The 14,932-nt window shown below is 44.8% G+C and overlaps 1 protein-coding gene across 3 annotated transcripts in view; it reads left to right on the top strand.

The window, feature by feature from the left end:
- Psme3ip1 (proteasome activator subunit 3 interacting protein 1) overlaps positions 1-11,387 on the top strand; it is a 32,118-nt gene extending 20,731 nt beyond the window's left edge. For all 3 annotated transcript variants that reach the window (XM_031340916.1, XM_031340915.1, XM_031340914.1), the window contains exons 7-8: positions 3,790-3,854; positions 9,744-11,387. In XM_031340916.1, the coding sequence (XP_031196776.1) occupies positions 3,790-3,854; positions 9,744-9,964 (286 nt within the window). In that variant the 3' untranslated portion in view covers positions 9,965-11,387. The remainder of the gene's footprint in view (positions 1-3,789; positions 3,855-9,743) is intronic.
- Positions 11,388-14,932: the final 3,545 nt, after the last annotated feature.

Here is a 14,932-nt window from a genome sequence, read left to right as displayed (position 1 = left end):
TACAGCTCCTTTTCACTGAGCACCTGCTGGAGGTTAGATGTCCTCTAATGGCCTCACAAATTGCCCTTTCCAGTTCTTCAGAGTTTATTGTGACCTGTTTTACAGATGGAAAGACAGCTGGAGAAGATGAAGAGCTTTGTCCATGGTTGTACAGTAATAAAGCAAGAGTTCAGTGTTGAGCTTTTGTATCTCTAGGCAAATGAGGCAGCAAATGCCTCAGGATTGCTGTTGGTGAGGGGGTAACAACATGGGGGAGGAGCACAGCTGGAAGTGTGCTTTTTGGAAACTAGAGAAGAGCTTAGAAAGATGTTGACAGGGTAGGGCAGCAGGACTCTGATGGACAGGCAAGGGAGAAGCGACCCAGAGAACAGCTGCTATGGAGGCCTTGAGAGAATTCAGCAGCTGTGACGGGTTAGAGACCTGGCTACTGCTCACTCTGACTGACTGCTGTGGGGGTAGCACTGCTGGAGATTCTGATTAAGTTCTTTGTCGTGTTTGCTCTTCCCTTTTCAAATCCTGAAATGGCACCAAAGTGATTGAATCAGCTTGACCAACCAGACCGTGGGCGAAATGATGTAAAGTGCAGTCTATTAGGAAAATCAATATGGTGTATTGGCAACCAGCCACATGTTTTGAATATTGATGCAGCCTTGTGGTTTGGCACATTCTCTATCTGCTGCAGATGTTCCTAGGAACATTGAGCACATGTAAAATGTCATCGTGGTACAGCAGCAGCAGGGGGACGATTGTGGTCTGAGAAGGAACCTTAACAAACCATGAATCTTTAAACACCCCATGCAAACCTCCCAAAGTCCACCGGCTCTCAGGAATCAGACCTTGGCCAGTTTGATGAACTCCCCAGGTGTGCAGTTACTCTTAGGTACTCTTTCCGATGCCAAACGAGTATTTCAACTGTCTCCCTTGATTAGTCCTTATATCATATTTAGGAAAGGTTCTGCTAGTATATTTGGTGATCTGTATAGAGTCTCTCTTGGGTTTTCAAAGTACATCACTTAATGTTGCTTTTGAAGCAAGATGACACATTAACCTCTCGAGGCAGGAGTTTCTGAGCTTCCCTGCCTTGGTTTATTAAAAGAACATGAGAGTTTGTCAATAATGTGGACTTCTAGGCTTCACCCCAATTTGGGTTTAGTAAATGTAAAGTGTGGGAGTCCTTGTCATTAAAGTTGCATGGACAGATTCCCTGTGAAAATCTGGAGTCTCCCAGAGTGTGTATGAAGCATCAAAACAAATTAACCTGTTTCACATCTTTTTCAGGTTTATTCTTGTTTTATTGTTCCAGATTCCTGTGGGATACCCACCCTCATTCATTTTCAGTCTTTTCAGTCAGAGGCACTCAGTGCTGTTTACTTCTTTCAGCTCTCATCGAGTACTGTTTTATATTTCCTATCATGTATTTAGAATTACCATTGTGATTTCTTCTTCACCCCAGGAATAATATTGAAATATATTTGAAGTTTTCAATATTGAGCTAACTTGTCCATACACCACTTGGTTCTAAGATACACCCCCCTCCCCATACACACACAATACTACTAACCCTTATAATCCTAGCATCTTAGAGGCTGTGAAATACGGTACTTGGTTTTCCTTTACTAACTCTAACTTTATTGTGTTGTGCTATTTTGGTTTGTATATCATGATTTTTATTTTAAAGATGGAATCTCACTGTGTAGCCCTGGCTGGCCTGGATCTTGTAGACCAGGCTGCTCTTTTTTTTTTTTTTTTTAAAGATTTATTTATTTATTATATGTAAGTACACTGTAGCTGTCTTCAGACGCACCAGACGAGGGCATCAGATCTCATTATGGGTGGTTGTGAGCCACCATGTGGTTGCTGGGATTTGAACTCATGACCTTCCGAAGAGCAGTTGGTGCTCTTCCCTGCTGAGCCATCTCACCAGCCTAACCAGACTGCTCTTGATAGCTGCTTCTGCTTCCCAAGTGCTAGTATCACAGGCGTGCTCCGCCATGCCTAGCAATCGTGTTCTTTGGTAGGGCTATAGACTATGTCACTTGTTCCTAGAGTTCATCTGTGTTGGGTCTGACTCTCTCTGCCTGTGAATCAGGATGTAGCTCTCAGCTACTGCTGTAGAGCCATGCCATGAAGCTGTCATGCTCCTCGCCATGATGGTAATCGACTAAACCTCTGACAGTGTAAGCAAGGCTCCAGTTAAGTCCTTTCTTGTTAGAGTTGCTTTGGTCATGGTGTCTCTCCACAACAAAAGAACAGTGGCTGGGATACCAGGGTTTTAGCTAATTCTAGATGTAGTTAGGTTGACAATGAAGAATAGTCACCACAGCACCCCAGCCTGCTTGATGCTAGCATTTGCCTTGACCCTTCCTTTCTTTTTCTTTTGTCTCTCAAGACAGAGTTTCTCTGTATAGCCCTGGCTGTCCTGGAACTCACTCTGTAGACCAGGCTGGCCTCGAACTCAGAGATCCATCCGCCTGCCTCTGCCTCCCAAGTGTTGGGATTCAAGGCGTGTGCCACCATGCCCAGCTGCCGTGACCCTCTTTTTATCCAAGCTTCCACTTATAATCTTTCTGGGTATTAAGTTTTGGGTGGGTTGTTTTTTTAGTTTTTAACTAAGTACCTTTAAATGACTGCTTTAAAATGTATTTACGTAATCTAGTTTTTACTAGTTTGTGTGGTCTGTATTTAGATTTTAAAATATAATTTCTACCATCTTAATGCTGTCTTATTTTTGCTCTTTGTTTATTTACTTACTTATAGAGCAAGGTGTATGTATTCTAATCTGGTCTCAAACTCACTATACAGCCATAGATGACCTTGGGCTTCTGACCCTCCTGTTTCACCTAAGTACTGGGATTACAGGGTGTCACCCCATGCCTGGTTTATGCTGTTTGGGGGATTGAACCCACAGCTTTCCGTAGGTACTGGCCATAGTCTTAACAACTGAACTACATCAGCTACCTTTTTATTTTTTTTTTAAAAAAAATTATATTCTTGCTTTTGAGAAAAAAGTAAAAATGACCTTAAAATATTTTTTCTTTCCATTATATATACTTTGTTTCTATATTTTTAGTGATAGATCTTGAAATATAACAGGCAGGCATACTCAGCAAAACTAAATAGCTATTTTAACTCCTGAAAAATTATGTAAACAGATGACCTCTGGCCAAGGCTGAAGTTCTGTGCTAAAGCACTTGCTTACTATTGAAGCTGTGGGCACAGTCTCCCCAACACAACTCCCTCCCACAAAAGGGACCTTTAGATCTTGTGCTCCATTTGCTGTCTTCTATGCACTATGATGGCCCAGGACCTTATTGTGTTTCATGCCACAAATTAGACTCTGGCCCATCTGTAAACAGACACCTATTTAGACTTACATCACCATCTTTTCTTCTGGTAGAATGTCTTTCTCCATTGAAATGTATTCTTCTCTTCTAGTGAAAATCTTTTGAGTGTCTCAGGATGTCATCAACAATATTCCCTTTAACAACTTATATTTTTGTCATTGTGAAATGTGTAAATACTCTTGAAGTCCATCAGTTGAATGATAAAGAGGACAGAAAGGCAAAGTGTCCATGCTGTGTCCTCGGGTTTGTTTGGGGGTTAAGCTCTCTTTCTAGCAGATTTTATATTTAAGAAGAGGCTAGGAAGTGAAATGAAGGCTTTTTATTTCAATCATCCCAGCTCCTTGAGACTGCCCCAAACTCTCGTAAATGATTCTGGTGCCCTGATTCTCCATGTTGATCAACATATGATTCAACATAGCTCAAATCACTGTGTTTTTGGTTACAGCTCAGAGAGTGGTAATAGTGTGAAAAGACTGAAACCAGACCCCGACCCAGATGACAAGACTCAAGGTAAGGTGTGGCCTGTTCATTCTACCCATGATGGACAAGAACTGTAGGAAGAGTCCATCTTATGTAAAGGGATTCATTATTTCTCTCTTTTTTTTATTTTATTTTTTATTTTTTTAGGTTTTTCGAGACAGGGTTTCTCTGTCTAGCTCTGGCTGTCCTGGAACTCACTCTGTAGACCAGGCTGGCCTCGAAGTCAGAAATCCACCTGCCTCTGCCTCTCAAGTGCTGGGATTAAAGGCATGCACCACCACTGCCCAGCGCTTTATTTTTCTTTAAACAAGCCTGCCTTAACTTAATGCCAAACTGTTTTATACTAAGGAGGAATTTCTACCATGAATATGTCAGTTGCCCTACAAAAGTGGTATGTTACAAATCAGTAGCATTGATATATAACAATTGAGTTCTCCCAGGAGTGTTTATAAGCCCTGGTCAAATGACCTCTGCTCACAAAAGGTTTTTCTCTGTCTTGCCAAATGTCAGGTTTCTTGATTTCACCTGTGGCAGACAGAATGCCCAGCTCCTGCTGATGGTTGGATTGCTCTGAGCTTAATGGAATTCAGGAGTCTTATTTTCTTTGAAGGTGGTGACTTCTTATGTAGTGAAATCTGACTCTGTATTAGATAGCATGAAGTTGTAAGTAGAGGGGAGTGTTCTTGAGCTGGAATGAGGAATCCAAGAGTTTGCTTTTAGTTGTACCTGTGGGATTGAGGATCTAATTCAACTCAGTTGGTCATCTATAAAACAGAGTTTTCATTTATTTCTTTCTCAAACAAATAATGGATGCTTTTAAAATTGTTTCTCCACAGTTCCAGGGATAGTAGCTATACCTTTCAAAGGATCTTCAGTGAAGAGCCTCTTCCTCTTTCACTCCCACAGAGAAACAACATTTGTGTCCGTTCGGACCTATTGTACACATGGAGAAGCAGTTTCATGTCTTTCTAAAAGCCTTCTTGTCCCTCCATTCTTGTGCAAGCTAGGCAAGAAATACCCTCCTTTGCTAGAAGGAGAGATCCTAGAGGAGACTGACTGGCTATCCTTGAGGCTTGCTTCAGTCTTGCCCTCTTCATGGGAAGGCTTTGTCTTGGTCCTCCTGAAGGAAGCCTGGCCCTGACAGAAATTCAGCTCCTCCACTGAAAATTAGCTTAAGCAGAGCCAGCAGACACAAGGTGGCCTGTGTACTCTCTCCATCTGCCTGCATTCCAAGAACATTTCACTATTCATAATTCTCTGTGCTGAGACAATATGACAATGTGGTCCAGCAAAGGCCAGAGTTGGCAGGAAATATCCCCCAAATGGTGAGCTCAGAAGGCAGGGCTTTGTTCTTTGGGCTGTAACTGCTTTTGGAATGAAATTTGTCAGAGTTGCAGTCTTTTCTCTCTCGAAACTTCCTAGATAATTGGAGGGTCTGGTCCTTTCACTTAAGCAATTCAGGGTCACAATGGCCCCAGTTCCTGTGACAGCTCTGTACTCAGTGCCGACCTCACAGAGGCTAGCTACAGCCCTCCTAGCACTCTGAACTTGATTCTGTTATTGTCTGCTTCTGAAAGTATACTGTGTGGTGCATATTAACACAACAAACACTGGAGGAATGAATTAACAACTTCTAGTCATGTCTCAGATATTAAAACCATCAGATTTATACCATCACCTCCCCCTCCCCCAAATTAACCATTTGCAGGGGAACTGTAGAGTGACAGTAACTCCCATCATAAATTCTGACCTACTTTGTGCCATACCCAGTGTGTCCCATGGTAGTTGTGGTTGGGGTTCACCTCTCAAGGGTCCTCTGTGGAGTGGGCGCCCTGTCCCTTCAGGAGGTCTCGAGGCTTCTGTGGTGCTCGTCCTTATTGGAAGGGTACTGTGGGTAAAAAAGATGGGTGGGACGATTCTGCTCTGTTGAAATGGCCAGAATGCTCTTTCAATTTTTATATTTGCCCTTTTAAAAGATTACAGTAAAAAAGCAAGTCTCTCCTGCTCACTAGCCATCAGTTTCTTCCCATCAGTTACTTCCCATACACTGCTACATTTTTTCAGGCTTTGTCATATATGTGCATGGGCATGTTCTTGATTTTCCCCAAATTACATCTGTTGTCTGCTTCTCACCTTTTCATTGAGCACGTCTTTCCAGTGAGGACACAGACTCATTATTGTTTCCTTCCCTCTTCCTCCATAGTCCTAATGATGGGACGCAGAGCAGAGTGTATACTAGGGTAGTGCTCTGTGTTCAGTACACTGAGCTGAAGCCCCAGCTACAAAGAGTAAAGCCCAGGATTCTTCATTCTTTGCCTCTTGCCTACTGTCCTAGTTTGCTTCTCTGTTGCTATAACAAACCCCCAACCAAACCATCTTGGAGGAGGAAAAGGTTTATTTTATACTCGAAGTTCAAGTCCATTGCTATAGGAAGTCAGGGCAGGAACTCCGTAGGAGCCATGGAGGAGTACTGCTTCCTGGCTTGCTGGCCATGGCTTGCTATGCTTGTTTTCTTAGAGAACCCAGGACCATCTGCCCAAGAGTGGCAGTGACTACAATGGGCTGGTCCCTCCCACATCTATCATTAATTAAGAAAATGTTCCACAGATATGCCTGTAGGTCAGTCTGATGAGGACAATTCCTCAGGTGAAGTTTGTGCTAAACTGACAGTTACCAGCACAGCGTCTATAGACAGTTCCCTTTTGCTGCTGTACACAGATCTCAGGAACACCACTGATATTGTGAGAAGACCTTCCCTACAGAGATGTAAACATTTGCCCTTTTCTTTCCTTTTTTTTGGGGGGGGGGGATTTGGTTTTTCGAGACAGGATTTCTCTGTATAGCCCTGGCTGTCCTGGAACTCACTCTGTAGACCAGGCTGGCCTTGAATTCAGAAATCCGCTTGCCTCTGCCTCCCAAGTGCTGGGATTAAAGGCGTGCGCCACCACTGCCCCATTTGTCCTTTTCTTAGAAGGCCTCAACAACAAACCAAAGTATGATTCTCCCAGAATTTACCCTATAGGACCAGTTTGTTTATTAAGCATGCTTACAGATCATAGGTGAGAGGTTGCTGCCGGAGCATGAGAGGTTGGGACAAGCAGCCATACTAAGGTTGTTTACTCAACTGGATGATGGCTTGCTTCCCTTAGCTGCATAGATAGAGTCCTCTCAGCCTTCCCTAGCCTATACACTTTAGCACCTTCCAAAATACCCCAACAGTCTACCCTAGGCACAATTAGGGCAGAATTGTATATGGCTGGGAGGAATGGCTGGAGTGTCCTTGTGTAACACAAGGATGAACACAGTCTTTCTGTGAGTATTTGGATTGGTTTGTTGCACTGGGGCTGCTGCTTCGGGGAAAGCCTTGGCATAGTACTCTGGGCCTGGGAGGAACCCTTCATCTTTAGGAAGGGAGAGCCTGTGACCCTCCCCGCCTTTACCTGCTCTGAGGGAACTAAGCCACTTGCAGGCCTTCTTGGAATGGTCTCTTATAAGCAGCCACAGCTTATCTAATGAAGGTGGTAGATATTTTGCTTCGGGGACCATGTTTGCAACAGTTGGCTAAGTTTGGAGGACATTGCTAATATATTTTTTCTGTTCCTGTGTTTAGAACCCATGTTTTATTGTTTTTGAACTGCTCGTGTCATCTGTGTCTTTTTTTTTTAAAGACAAGGTTTGAAAAAATGGGACCACTCACAATGGACTGGGTCCAATCATTAAGAGAATGCTCTACAGCTAGATCTTATGGAGGGAGGCACTTCCTCAGTTAAGTTCCTTTCACATAACTCTAGCTGTGTCAAGTGGACATAATATTATGAAGCAAATTACCATGCCAAGTTTTTGCAGTGCTGGGGATCAAACCCAGGACTTCATTGCATGCTAGACAGAAAACTCTGATATGACAGACCTCCATCATAGGGTGCCCACCACCACCACCACCACCACCACCACCACCACCACCACTACTACAGACTCTTTTGTAGCCCTGGCTGGTGTTGAATTTACAGCAATCCTCCTGTCTTTGCCTCCCAAGAGTTGGGATTAGAGCTGTGCAATGCCATACTCTGCTCTGTGTGTTTTGGGGTTGTTGATTGATCCATCCATCCTTCTTTCCTCCCTCCCTCCCTTCCTCCCTCCTTCCCTTTCTCCATTCCTTCCTTCCTCCCTTCCTTCCTTCCTTCCTTCCTTCCTTCCTTCCTTCCTTCCTTTCTTCCTTCCTTCTCCCCTCCCTCCCTCCCATTTTTCCTTCCCTCCCTCCCTTCTTCCCTCCCTTCCTTCCTTCCTTCCTTCCTTCATCAGTGCAGGTGATTAAACCCAGAGCCCTAACCTGCTATGCAAGTGCCTACCACTGAATCATTTTGGGGGCCTCCCAGCTTGGGTTTTCTTGTTTTTTGTTTGTTTGTTTGTTTGTTTTGTTTTTAACAAATTAGAAGAGCTTGTTATATCTCAAAAGTTGTTAGCTTCGTGATAATTGTTGTGAACATTCTTCACACTGTCTCCTTTGCACTGTAACTGCTGTCTCCCAGACACTGCTCATTTTGCCTTTTGAGATTTGGAGTACACTTATCTCTAGCAGTTTCTCCCTTCCCTGCTAGAGAGGAGCAGACACCCTTAGCTGAAATCTGTGCCCTAGAAAACTGATGGCCTTAGCTTCTCAGTATATCTCTGGACTCAAGTGTCCCTTCTGCATTCTCTTGAGGTTCTGCACAAGTGCGACTTGATTTGTAGAAGCCAGTCCCCAAAAGGGACGTCCTTGTCGGCCCCAGGCAATGACTTACAAACTCTGAGCTTTGGCATTGCTTTAGTACAGCATCTTCTGGTGTGGATTTAATTCAGTGTTTTATACTCTGGCCTGTATACTTACGACTTACCTGACTCCCCTCATCAGTAAGCAGGGAGAACACCCACATACAAGCTGTTAAATACAACTTGTATACAACAAATGGTTAAATGAGGCTGGAAACATTCAGAGGGAAGAAAGAATGGAGTGCCATTCTCAGTTTAGGTTTGTTTGACTTTTTAAAACATTTTGGTTCTTAATTGTGTATTTATGTATCTTTGTATGTGTCTGGGTGTGTGTGCATGAATGCAGCCGTGAAGACCATCAGAAGGCTTCCCGGCCCTTCAAGCAGGAGTAAAGGTAGTTACAGGTTGTGAACTAGCTGACATAGTGCTGGGAACTGAACTCAGGTCCTTTTCAAGAGTACAGTATGTGCTTTAATCTCTCCCTGCCTCTTCATTTTGCCTTCAGTTGTCGTTCTGCATGTTGTTGATGAAGGCCTTTGTCTTTGGAGTAGCAGAATCACTGTGCATATCCTGGGAAGAAAAGAACCCAGATACTTGGTGGCATTGTATATAGTTTTAAAATGTTTCCTTCAGGGGGGTCTCGCATAAAAAAACTAAAAAGTAAAAGTGGTAAAATCAGTTTCTGAGGCGCTCCTCTCCCAGGGGTGGGAAATTGCCTTAATAAAGAGCATAGCTGTGTGGCTAATGTCTGCCAGTTGGTTACTGGTCTCTTTAAGTGTGGCATCGCAGAATCGTTAGTATCACTCACAGGTGTCTCTTGATCACAGCTACTAAGAGTAGCTAAGGAAGACATCAGACCTGAGTCCCACTTGCTGCAATTGCCATGACTTGTGAGGACGGGAATCAAACTATGATAGGTGACTACAAGGTTTGTTCCCCATCTCAGAACTCGTGGGTGGCAAGAGAGTGTAGGCAGTCATTCAACTATGTACTCTCTTCTTTGTCAGCTTCTTCAACTGTAACACAAAGATGTCCAGAGCCTCCAGAGATTGCATAGAGTTGTTCTGCAGCACTGGGGCTTTTTTATAGAAAGCCCCAGTACAGTGTGTAGGCTGGGAATGGCCCTGCAGCATTAGGAAGGGTGGTGGCTAACTTCCTGTCCTCTTTTTGCAGAGGCCCAGTCCTGCATGTCTCTTGGAAGCTCTTCTCTGAGTGGACCTCCCTCCATCCACTGCCCGTCTGCTGCTGTGTGCATCGGCATCCTCCCTGGCTTGGGTGCCTACTCTGGGAGCAGTGACTCCGAATCCAGTTCAGACAGTGAAGGCACCATCAATGCTACAGGGAAGATCGTCTCCTCCATCTTCCGAACCAATACTTTCCTTGAGGCACCCTAGCTCCTGATATTACCACAGGGAGCATCTCCTCAGGGTTAGATGTCAGTTCTGCCTCGGCATCACCTCCCTCAAAAAACTTGTTCACCTACTTCCTGTGCACATGTGACATTTTAACCTAACTCAGAAATGTGTCACAGTCTACTTGTGGCTCAAACTTGGCTTGATTTCTCTTTATACTCCAGTGCAGATGACCAAACCTGTCCCGTTGATATGAGGAGTCTGGGTTCAGGCTAGTCTCAGAAATGTCACTGACAGTGCAAGGACAGGTACTAGCTGGCTTGCAAGGGTTCTGTGTACCTTGTTGCTGAGTTGTTTATCTTCTCACCTAGTGGCACAGGAAGCAAGGGCAGCATTAGCTTCATATTCTGTTGTAGATGAATGGTTTGCTAGGTTCTACCATGTTGTGAGTGGGCATAGAGAAAGGGGCTGACTAGCTGGTGACATGGAGCTGTCCCCTAGAACTAACCCTTCCTGGGTGTTATGGGACTTAAGTAAAGGCTATGAGCCAACTACAGCCCTTGAGGTGACACTCTTCCATGTGTGTCTCCATCCAGCCTGAGGAGGTATGAAGGAGCTGACAATGAGGACATGTCCATCCTCTGCCCACCTTCTCTCCCTGGAAAATTGTTTTGATTTTGTTTTTGAAATAAAAGATTTAGTTTAAGATTCTAAACATTAGAGAAGCAAACTTACTGAATCATAGCCAGAAACTATAACTGTTGATAGCTATGTTAAAGAAATGACTAATGCCTAGCAGTTTCTGGAATCCTCAGACTGCAAACTAGTGGTACATGCCTGCATGTTATGCCTGTACTCTACTCCATCAAAGCACTGCTGTTTGCACATAGAGTTGTAGCTTTTGACTGTGAAGCTATTTCTAGCCAGTCTAAGGTGCTGCTCAGTACTTTTCCTTTATCCAGTGTGCCTTCTCCCCCAACACACACACACCAGTTCCTGGGCCGTGAGCAGCCAAAAGCAGCTGGCTCTTGCCTGTTTCTGTCTCATAGAGGAAGGAGGGAGGGAAGAGGGAGGAAACAGGTATGCAGGACTTAGGAATTCTTTGTGCCCTGCTTCAGAATGAGCCTGAGAGGTTCTCTTCTCACTGGTTCCAGCATCCATTTTTTTTCCTTCCTATGGGTGTGAGACGAATGAGACACTGAATGTGTTGGCACTGACATACTGACAGGCAGAGGAAGCTCCTTAGCTTTGACGTGGGCAGAAAGAGCCCTGGACCTCATCCAGCCCTTCCTTCCCCTTCCAGTGTATTGACACTGGTGCCTACCAGCAGATGGTGGTTTTCCTTCATCCATCGGCGGGCCTGTGAGTACTGCCATCCTTTGCAGAGCTTCCCAGTACTAATCTTTCCTGACTGTCAGTGCAGGCCTGTCAGCTCCCTCCTGACAAACAAGACGTTTAGGTAAAACTGCAAGCACCTTCTGCCTCTTTGTGTCATTGTTCCTGTGACTGTGCTGTCTGTCATTCCCGCAGCATGTTCCTGTATCCAGAGCAACCCTGAGCCATTTCAGGAGGCAGACCAAGACATCAAAGTCATCAGCATCACATAGCTTGACTTTTCAGACCAACTAGTGTGCTTCATGGTCTCCGTTGATGTTAAAAAGAAGATGGCAGGGTTTAAAACTGTCCATTAATTTAATTTTTAGCCCTGTCAAGCGAGCTCTTGCTCTCTTACCACATTAGTTTCCAGCTCACCACTTGAAGCTGATGGTGTCTTCAGACCCGGGTTTCTTTTGTTTTGACAGAGTCTGCTGTGGAGCCCAAGCTGGCATACAAACTTACCATCCTTTCATTTCAGTCTCCTGAGTGTTAGGATCACTGGTGAGTGCCACTACACCCAACTGTGACATCTGCTTTTGGTGTTTCTGGTGGCCTTTTTACCATAGTTCATTGTGCCTAAATGGTGTAGAGGCCTGTAATTGAAACATGAGTTCTATGGCAAAGCAGTGCAGCCAAGGGAAGCAGCCAGGGCAGACCTATGGTTCCCTCCCACAGAAGAACAGAATGAGCAGAGAGAGAAGGAAACCCTCAGAACACAGTCATTCGTTTACCTTGGAAGGTCTCTCCTGGGGATCAGATTAACCAGGGACCAAAAATACTCCAAGGAAAGATTCCCTCTGTGCTGACCATGTGTGTATGTATGTATGTATATGTCTCAGTAATGCAGGCAGGCATATATATATATATATATATATATATATATATATATATATATATACACACACACACACACACACACACACACATATATACTTATTCCCTGTAAATAAGTAAGTGTAACAACTCTAACATATCACAGTTCAGGCATCGTAAATTGTTGTAAATCAAGTCAGCTAGGAGTGGCCAAAAGTATAGGGTATGAGTGTAGATAGGCATGAGTAGATTCTGTGCAAACAGCATTTCACAGACAGCACTTCAGCATCTGCAGATGTTGACCTCTGGTGGGAGTCTACTGACCAGTCCCACCAGATGTACTCCTGCCTGCATTACTGAGACTTCACAGTGAGTAAGAATGTAAAACAGATGGTTGAGGTTTGTTTCTTTCCTTGTACATTATCTCAGGTGGCAGAATTCTTAGGATTCTGAGGCCTATTGGGGAAAGCCAGCAGGGATCTGTTGCCCCCTCTACCTGGGAGACAATGACCTGTCCGAGTTGTATTAGTATCGCCCATGTCCTCTGTCTCTTCCTGACATTTCTCTACCTGAAGCTGTTGCTCACATGGGAGGGGAGGAAAGGGACCTGAAATTCAAGTCACCTATTTCTATAAAAAGCTGGGAGGCTGATATGACTGGACTTAGACAGGTAGCTCACTTCCTGCCTTGCACAGCTATCAGAGGTCCCAGGACCCAGCAGAGAGAAAGTTCCTCAGACTCAAGTAAGACATGCATGTGCACATGCATGAGTACCCCTTAATTAAGGTGCCTTGTCAGAGACCCCACCCCACTTTTGTTTTGTTTTGTTTGTTTTTTGTCTTTGCTTCCTAGCCCCTGCGTTCTTCCCCTTTGGCCAGCTCCTCACTTAAGGGGAAAGCTTGGTTTGCCCAGACCAGCCAGCCCCTTGAGAACTGTCTTTACACCCTCCATAGATATGCCATAGTGATCTTATTACAGGCAGACAAGGCCCTCCACCTAGGAAACAGAAATAATACCAACTTCTACGGTCATATATAAATTAGAAGCCGCTCATGTCTGGGTAGGGTATCAAGAGGGTATTAACATGTGCACACAACATGGGTTTATATGGTGCTGGCCTTGCCTGCTTGTAACTAGAACACTGACATGTTGGAAGGGTCAGATCTGGTTGTCAGCTCCACCAGCTTCTGCTTTAGCTCCAGTTAGCTAAATGTTAACTGCTTGGGCACACTTGTTGTGGGTATGTAACTCAGCTGTCATCTTAGGCCCCTCCAGGAAAAGGAAGGCGAGCTCAGTGGCAGTGAACAGTCATTTGGACTTGGGTAGCTTCTGGCATCCTGGCGTGCCCAGCCTAGTTATACATGCTAGAATGGAGTTTGAGTACTTGATGCATGATGCTTGGCTAGAATCTTGTCAACACTTTTGTAGTCACAAGTTGCACAGTCACACCTTAATGGCTCTGTCATGGACTGGCATTGTTCCCCGACCTACTGGGGGAATGGCTTGAGAGGGAGTTGGAATAGCATTAACAGTCCTGACTCCAGCAGCAGAAGAGACACAGAAGGCCCCTTGGGAGACAGGCTACTCTTGTTTCTGTGACACTACCGAGGCCTGCTCTGTACAGGTAAAGCAGTTGGGGGACATGCTGCATTGTTTTAGTGGACTTGTTTTTCTTTCTGAAAAAGCACTCTGAAGCCAGCCCTTCTATATATTCTGTAGAGGAACCCCAAATTCCCTGTGACTTGCCTGGGTTGCCCTGCTATATGACAGAACTAGATTTATGCTTAAAGGCTGGCTTTCTCTCTAGGGATGGTGTGTGACTCCAACAGTATTCAGTCACTTACCTGGAAACTATATCCACTAGACTCCCTTGTTAGCTAAGCCAGTTAGTAGCTGGGCGTGGTAGCATACATCTTTAGTCCTAGCTACCAGAATACAGAAACAGGATGATCTTTGTGAGTTCAAGGCCAGCCTGGTCTACATGGTGAATTGAGGGCAGTGCGAACTACATAGTGGGCTCCTGTCTCAAAAACAAAAGCAAGCATTTGGTGGCCACAGAAGTTTGCTTCTCATTTCCACCATATATAACTGGCTCCTGAGATTGGAACCTACCTAGTGCTGATCAATTCCAACAACTAGGAAGGAGTAGCCTGAAGAAGGCAGAGAAAGAAGGCTTAGTGTCCATAGAACAGTGTAAGGTCATTAGCAGCTTGAGTGGGAAGGGAAAGCCCCTTGGAGATGCTAAGGGAGATGCTGGCGGTAGCAGGATATGCATGCACAATGGTTAACCACATTTCCATCCGCATTCTGCCAGTCTAGTAGGCCTGGTGTATTTCCGTTTCTGCAAGATCATGGTAGAGCTGTGGAAGGTTCATGAACAGTGCTGGCACAGGGAGTTAGAAACGTGGTACTAAGTAGAAATGTTCACTGTTACAGTCATGTCTGCTTGTCAAAAGGCCTAGAATTCCACAAGAGAATACGGGTGTGGAGGAAAAGGAAAAGGAGGAGGGCTGGGGCCAGTTTTGTGAGGAGGAGATGCGTGCTAAGAGGAACAGAGGGAACAGACATAACCTCCTGAAGCCAAAGACATTGCCTACTGCATCCATAGGAGGAAGTGGGCGGCTGCAACCGCTGTCTGAATGCTATGTCCTGTGTCAGTTTCACAGGAATCACTACTGGTGACAAGGAATGCGTGTCCCCATGAGGAAGTGATCCCACTGACCTAGAATGGGAGTGAGGACGAGGATCTTCCTATTGGTTTTCTTTTCCAGATCAGTGAGTGCCCATTGACCCTCACTAAGGAAGGAGCTTGACAGCCAA

The sequence above is a fragment of the Mastomys coucha genome, unplaced genomic scaffold (genome assembly GCF_008632895.1).
Source record: "Mastomys coucha isolate ucsf_1 unplaced genomic scaffold, UCSF_Mcou_1 pScaffold22, whole genome shotgun sequence".
Classification (NCBI taxonomy): domain Eukaryota; kingdom Metazoa; phylum Chordata; class Mammalia; order Rodentia; family Muridae; genus Mastomys; species Mastomys coucha.
The sequence above is the reverse complement of the archived record's forward strand: the minus strand, read 5'-3'. Positions and strand labels throughout refer to the sequence as shown.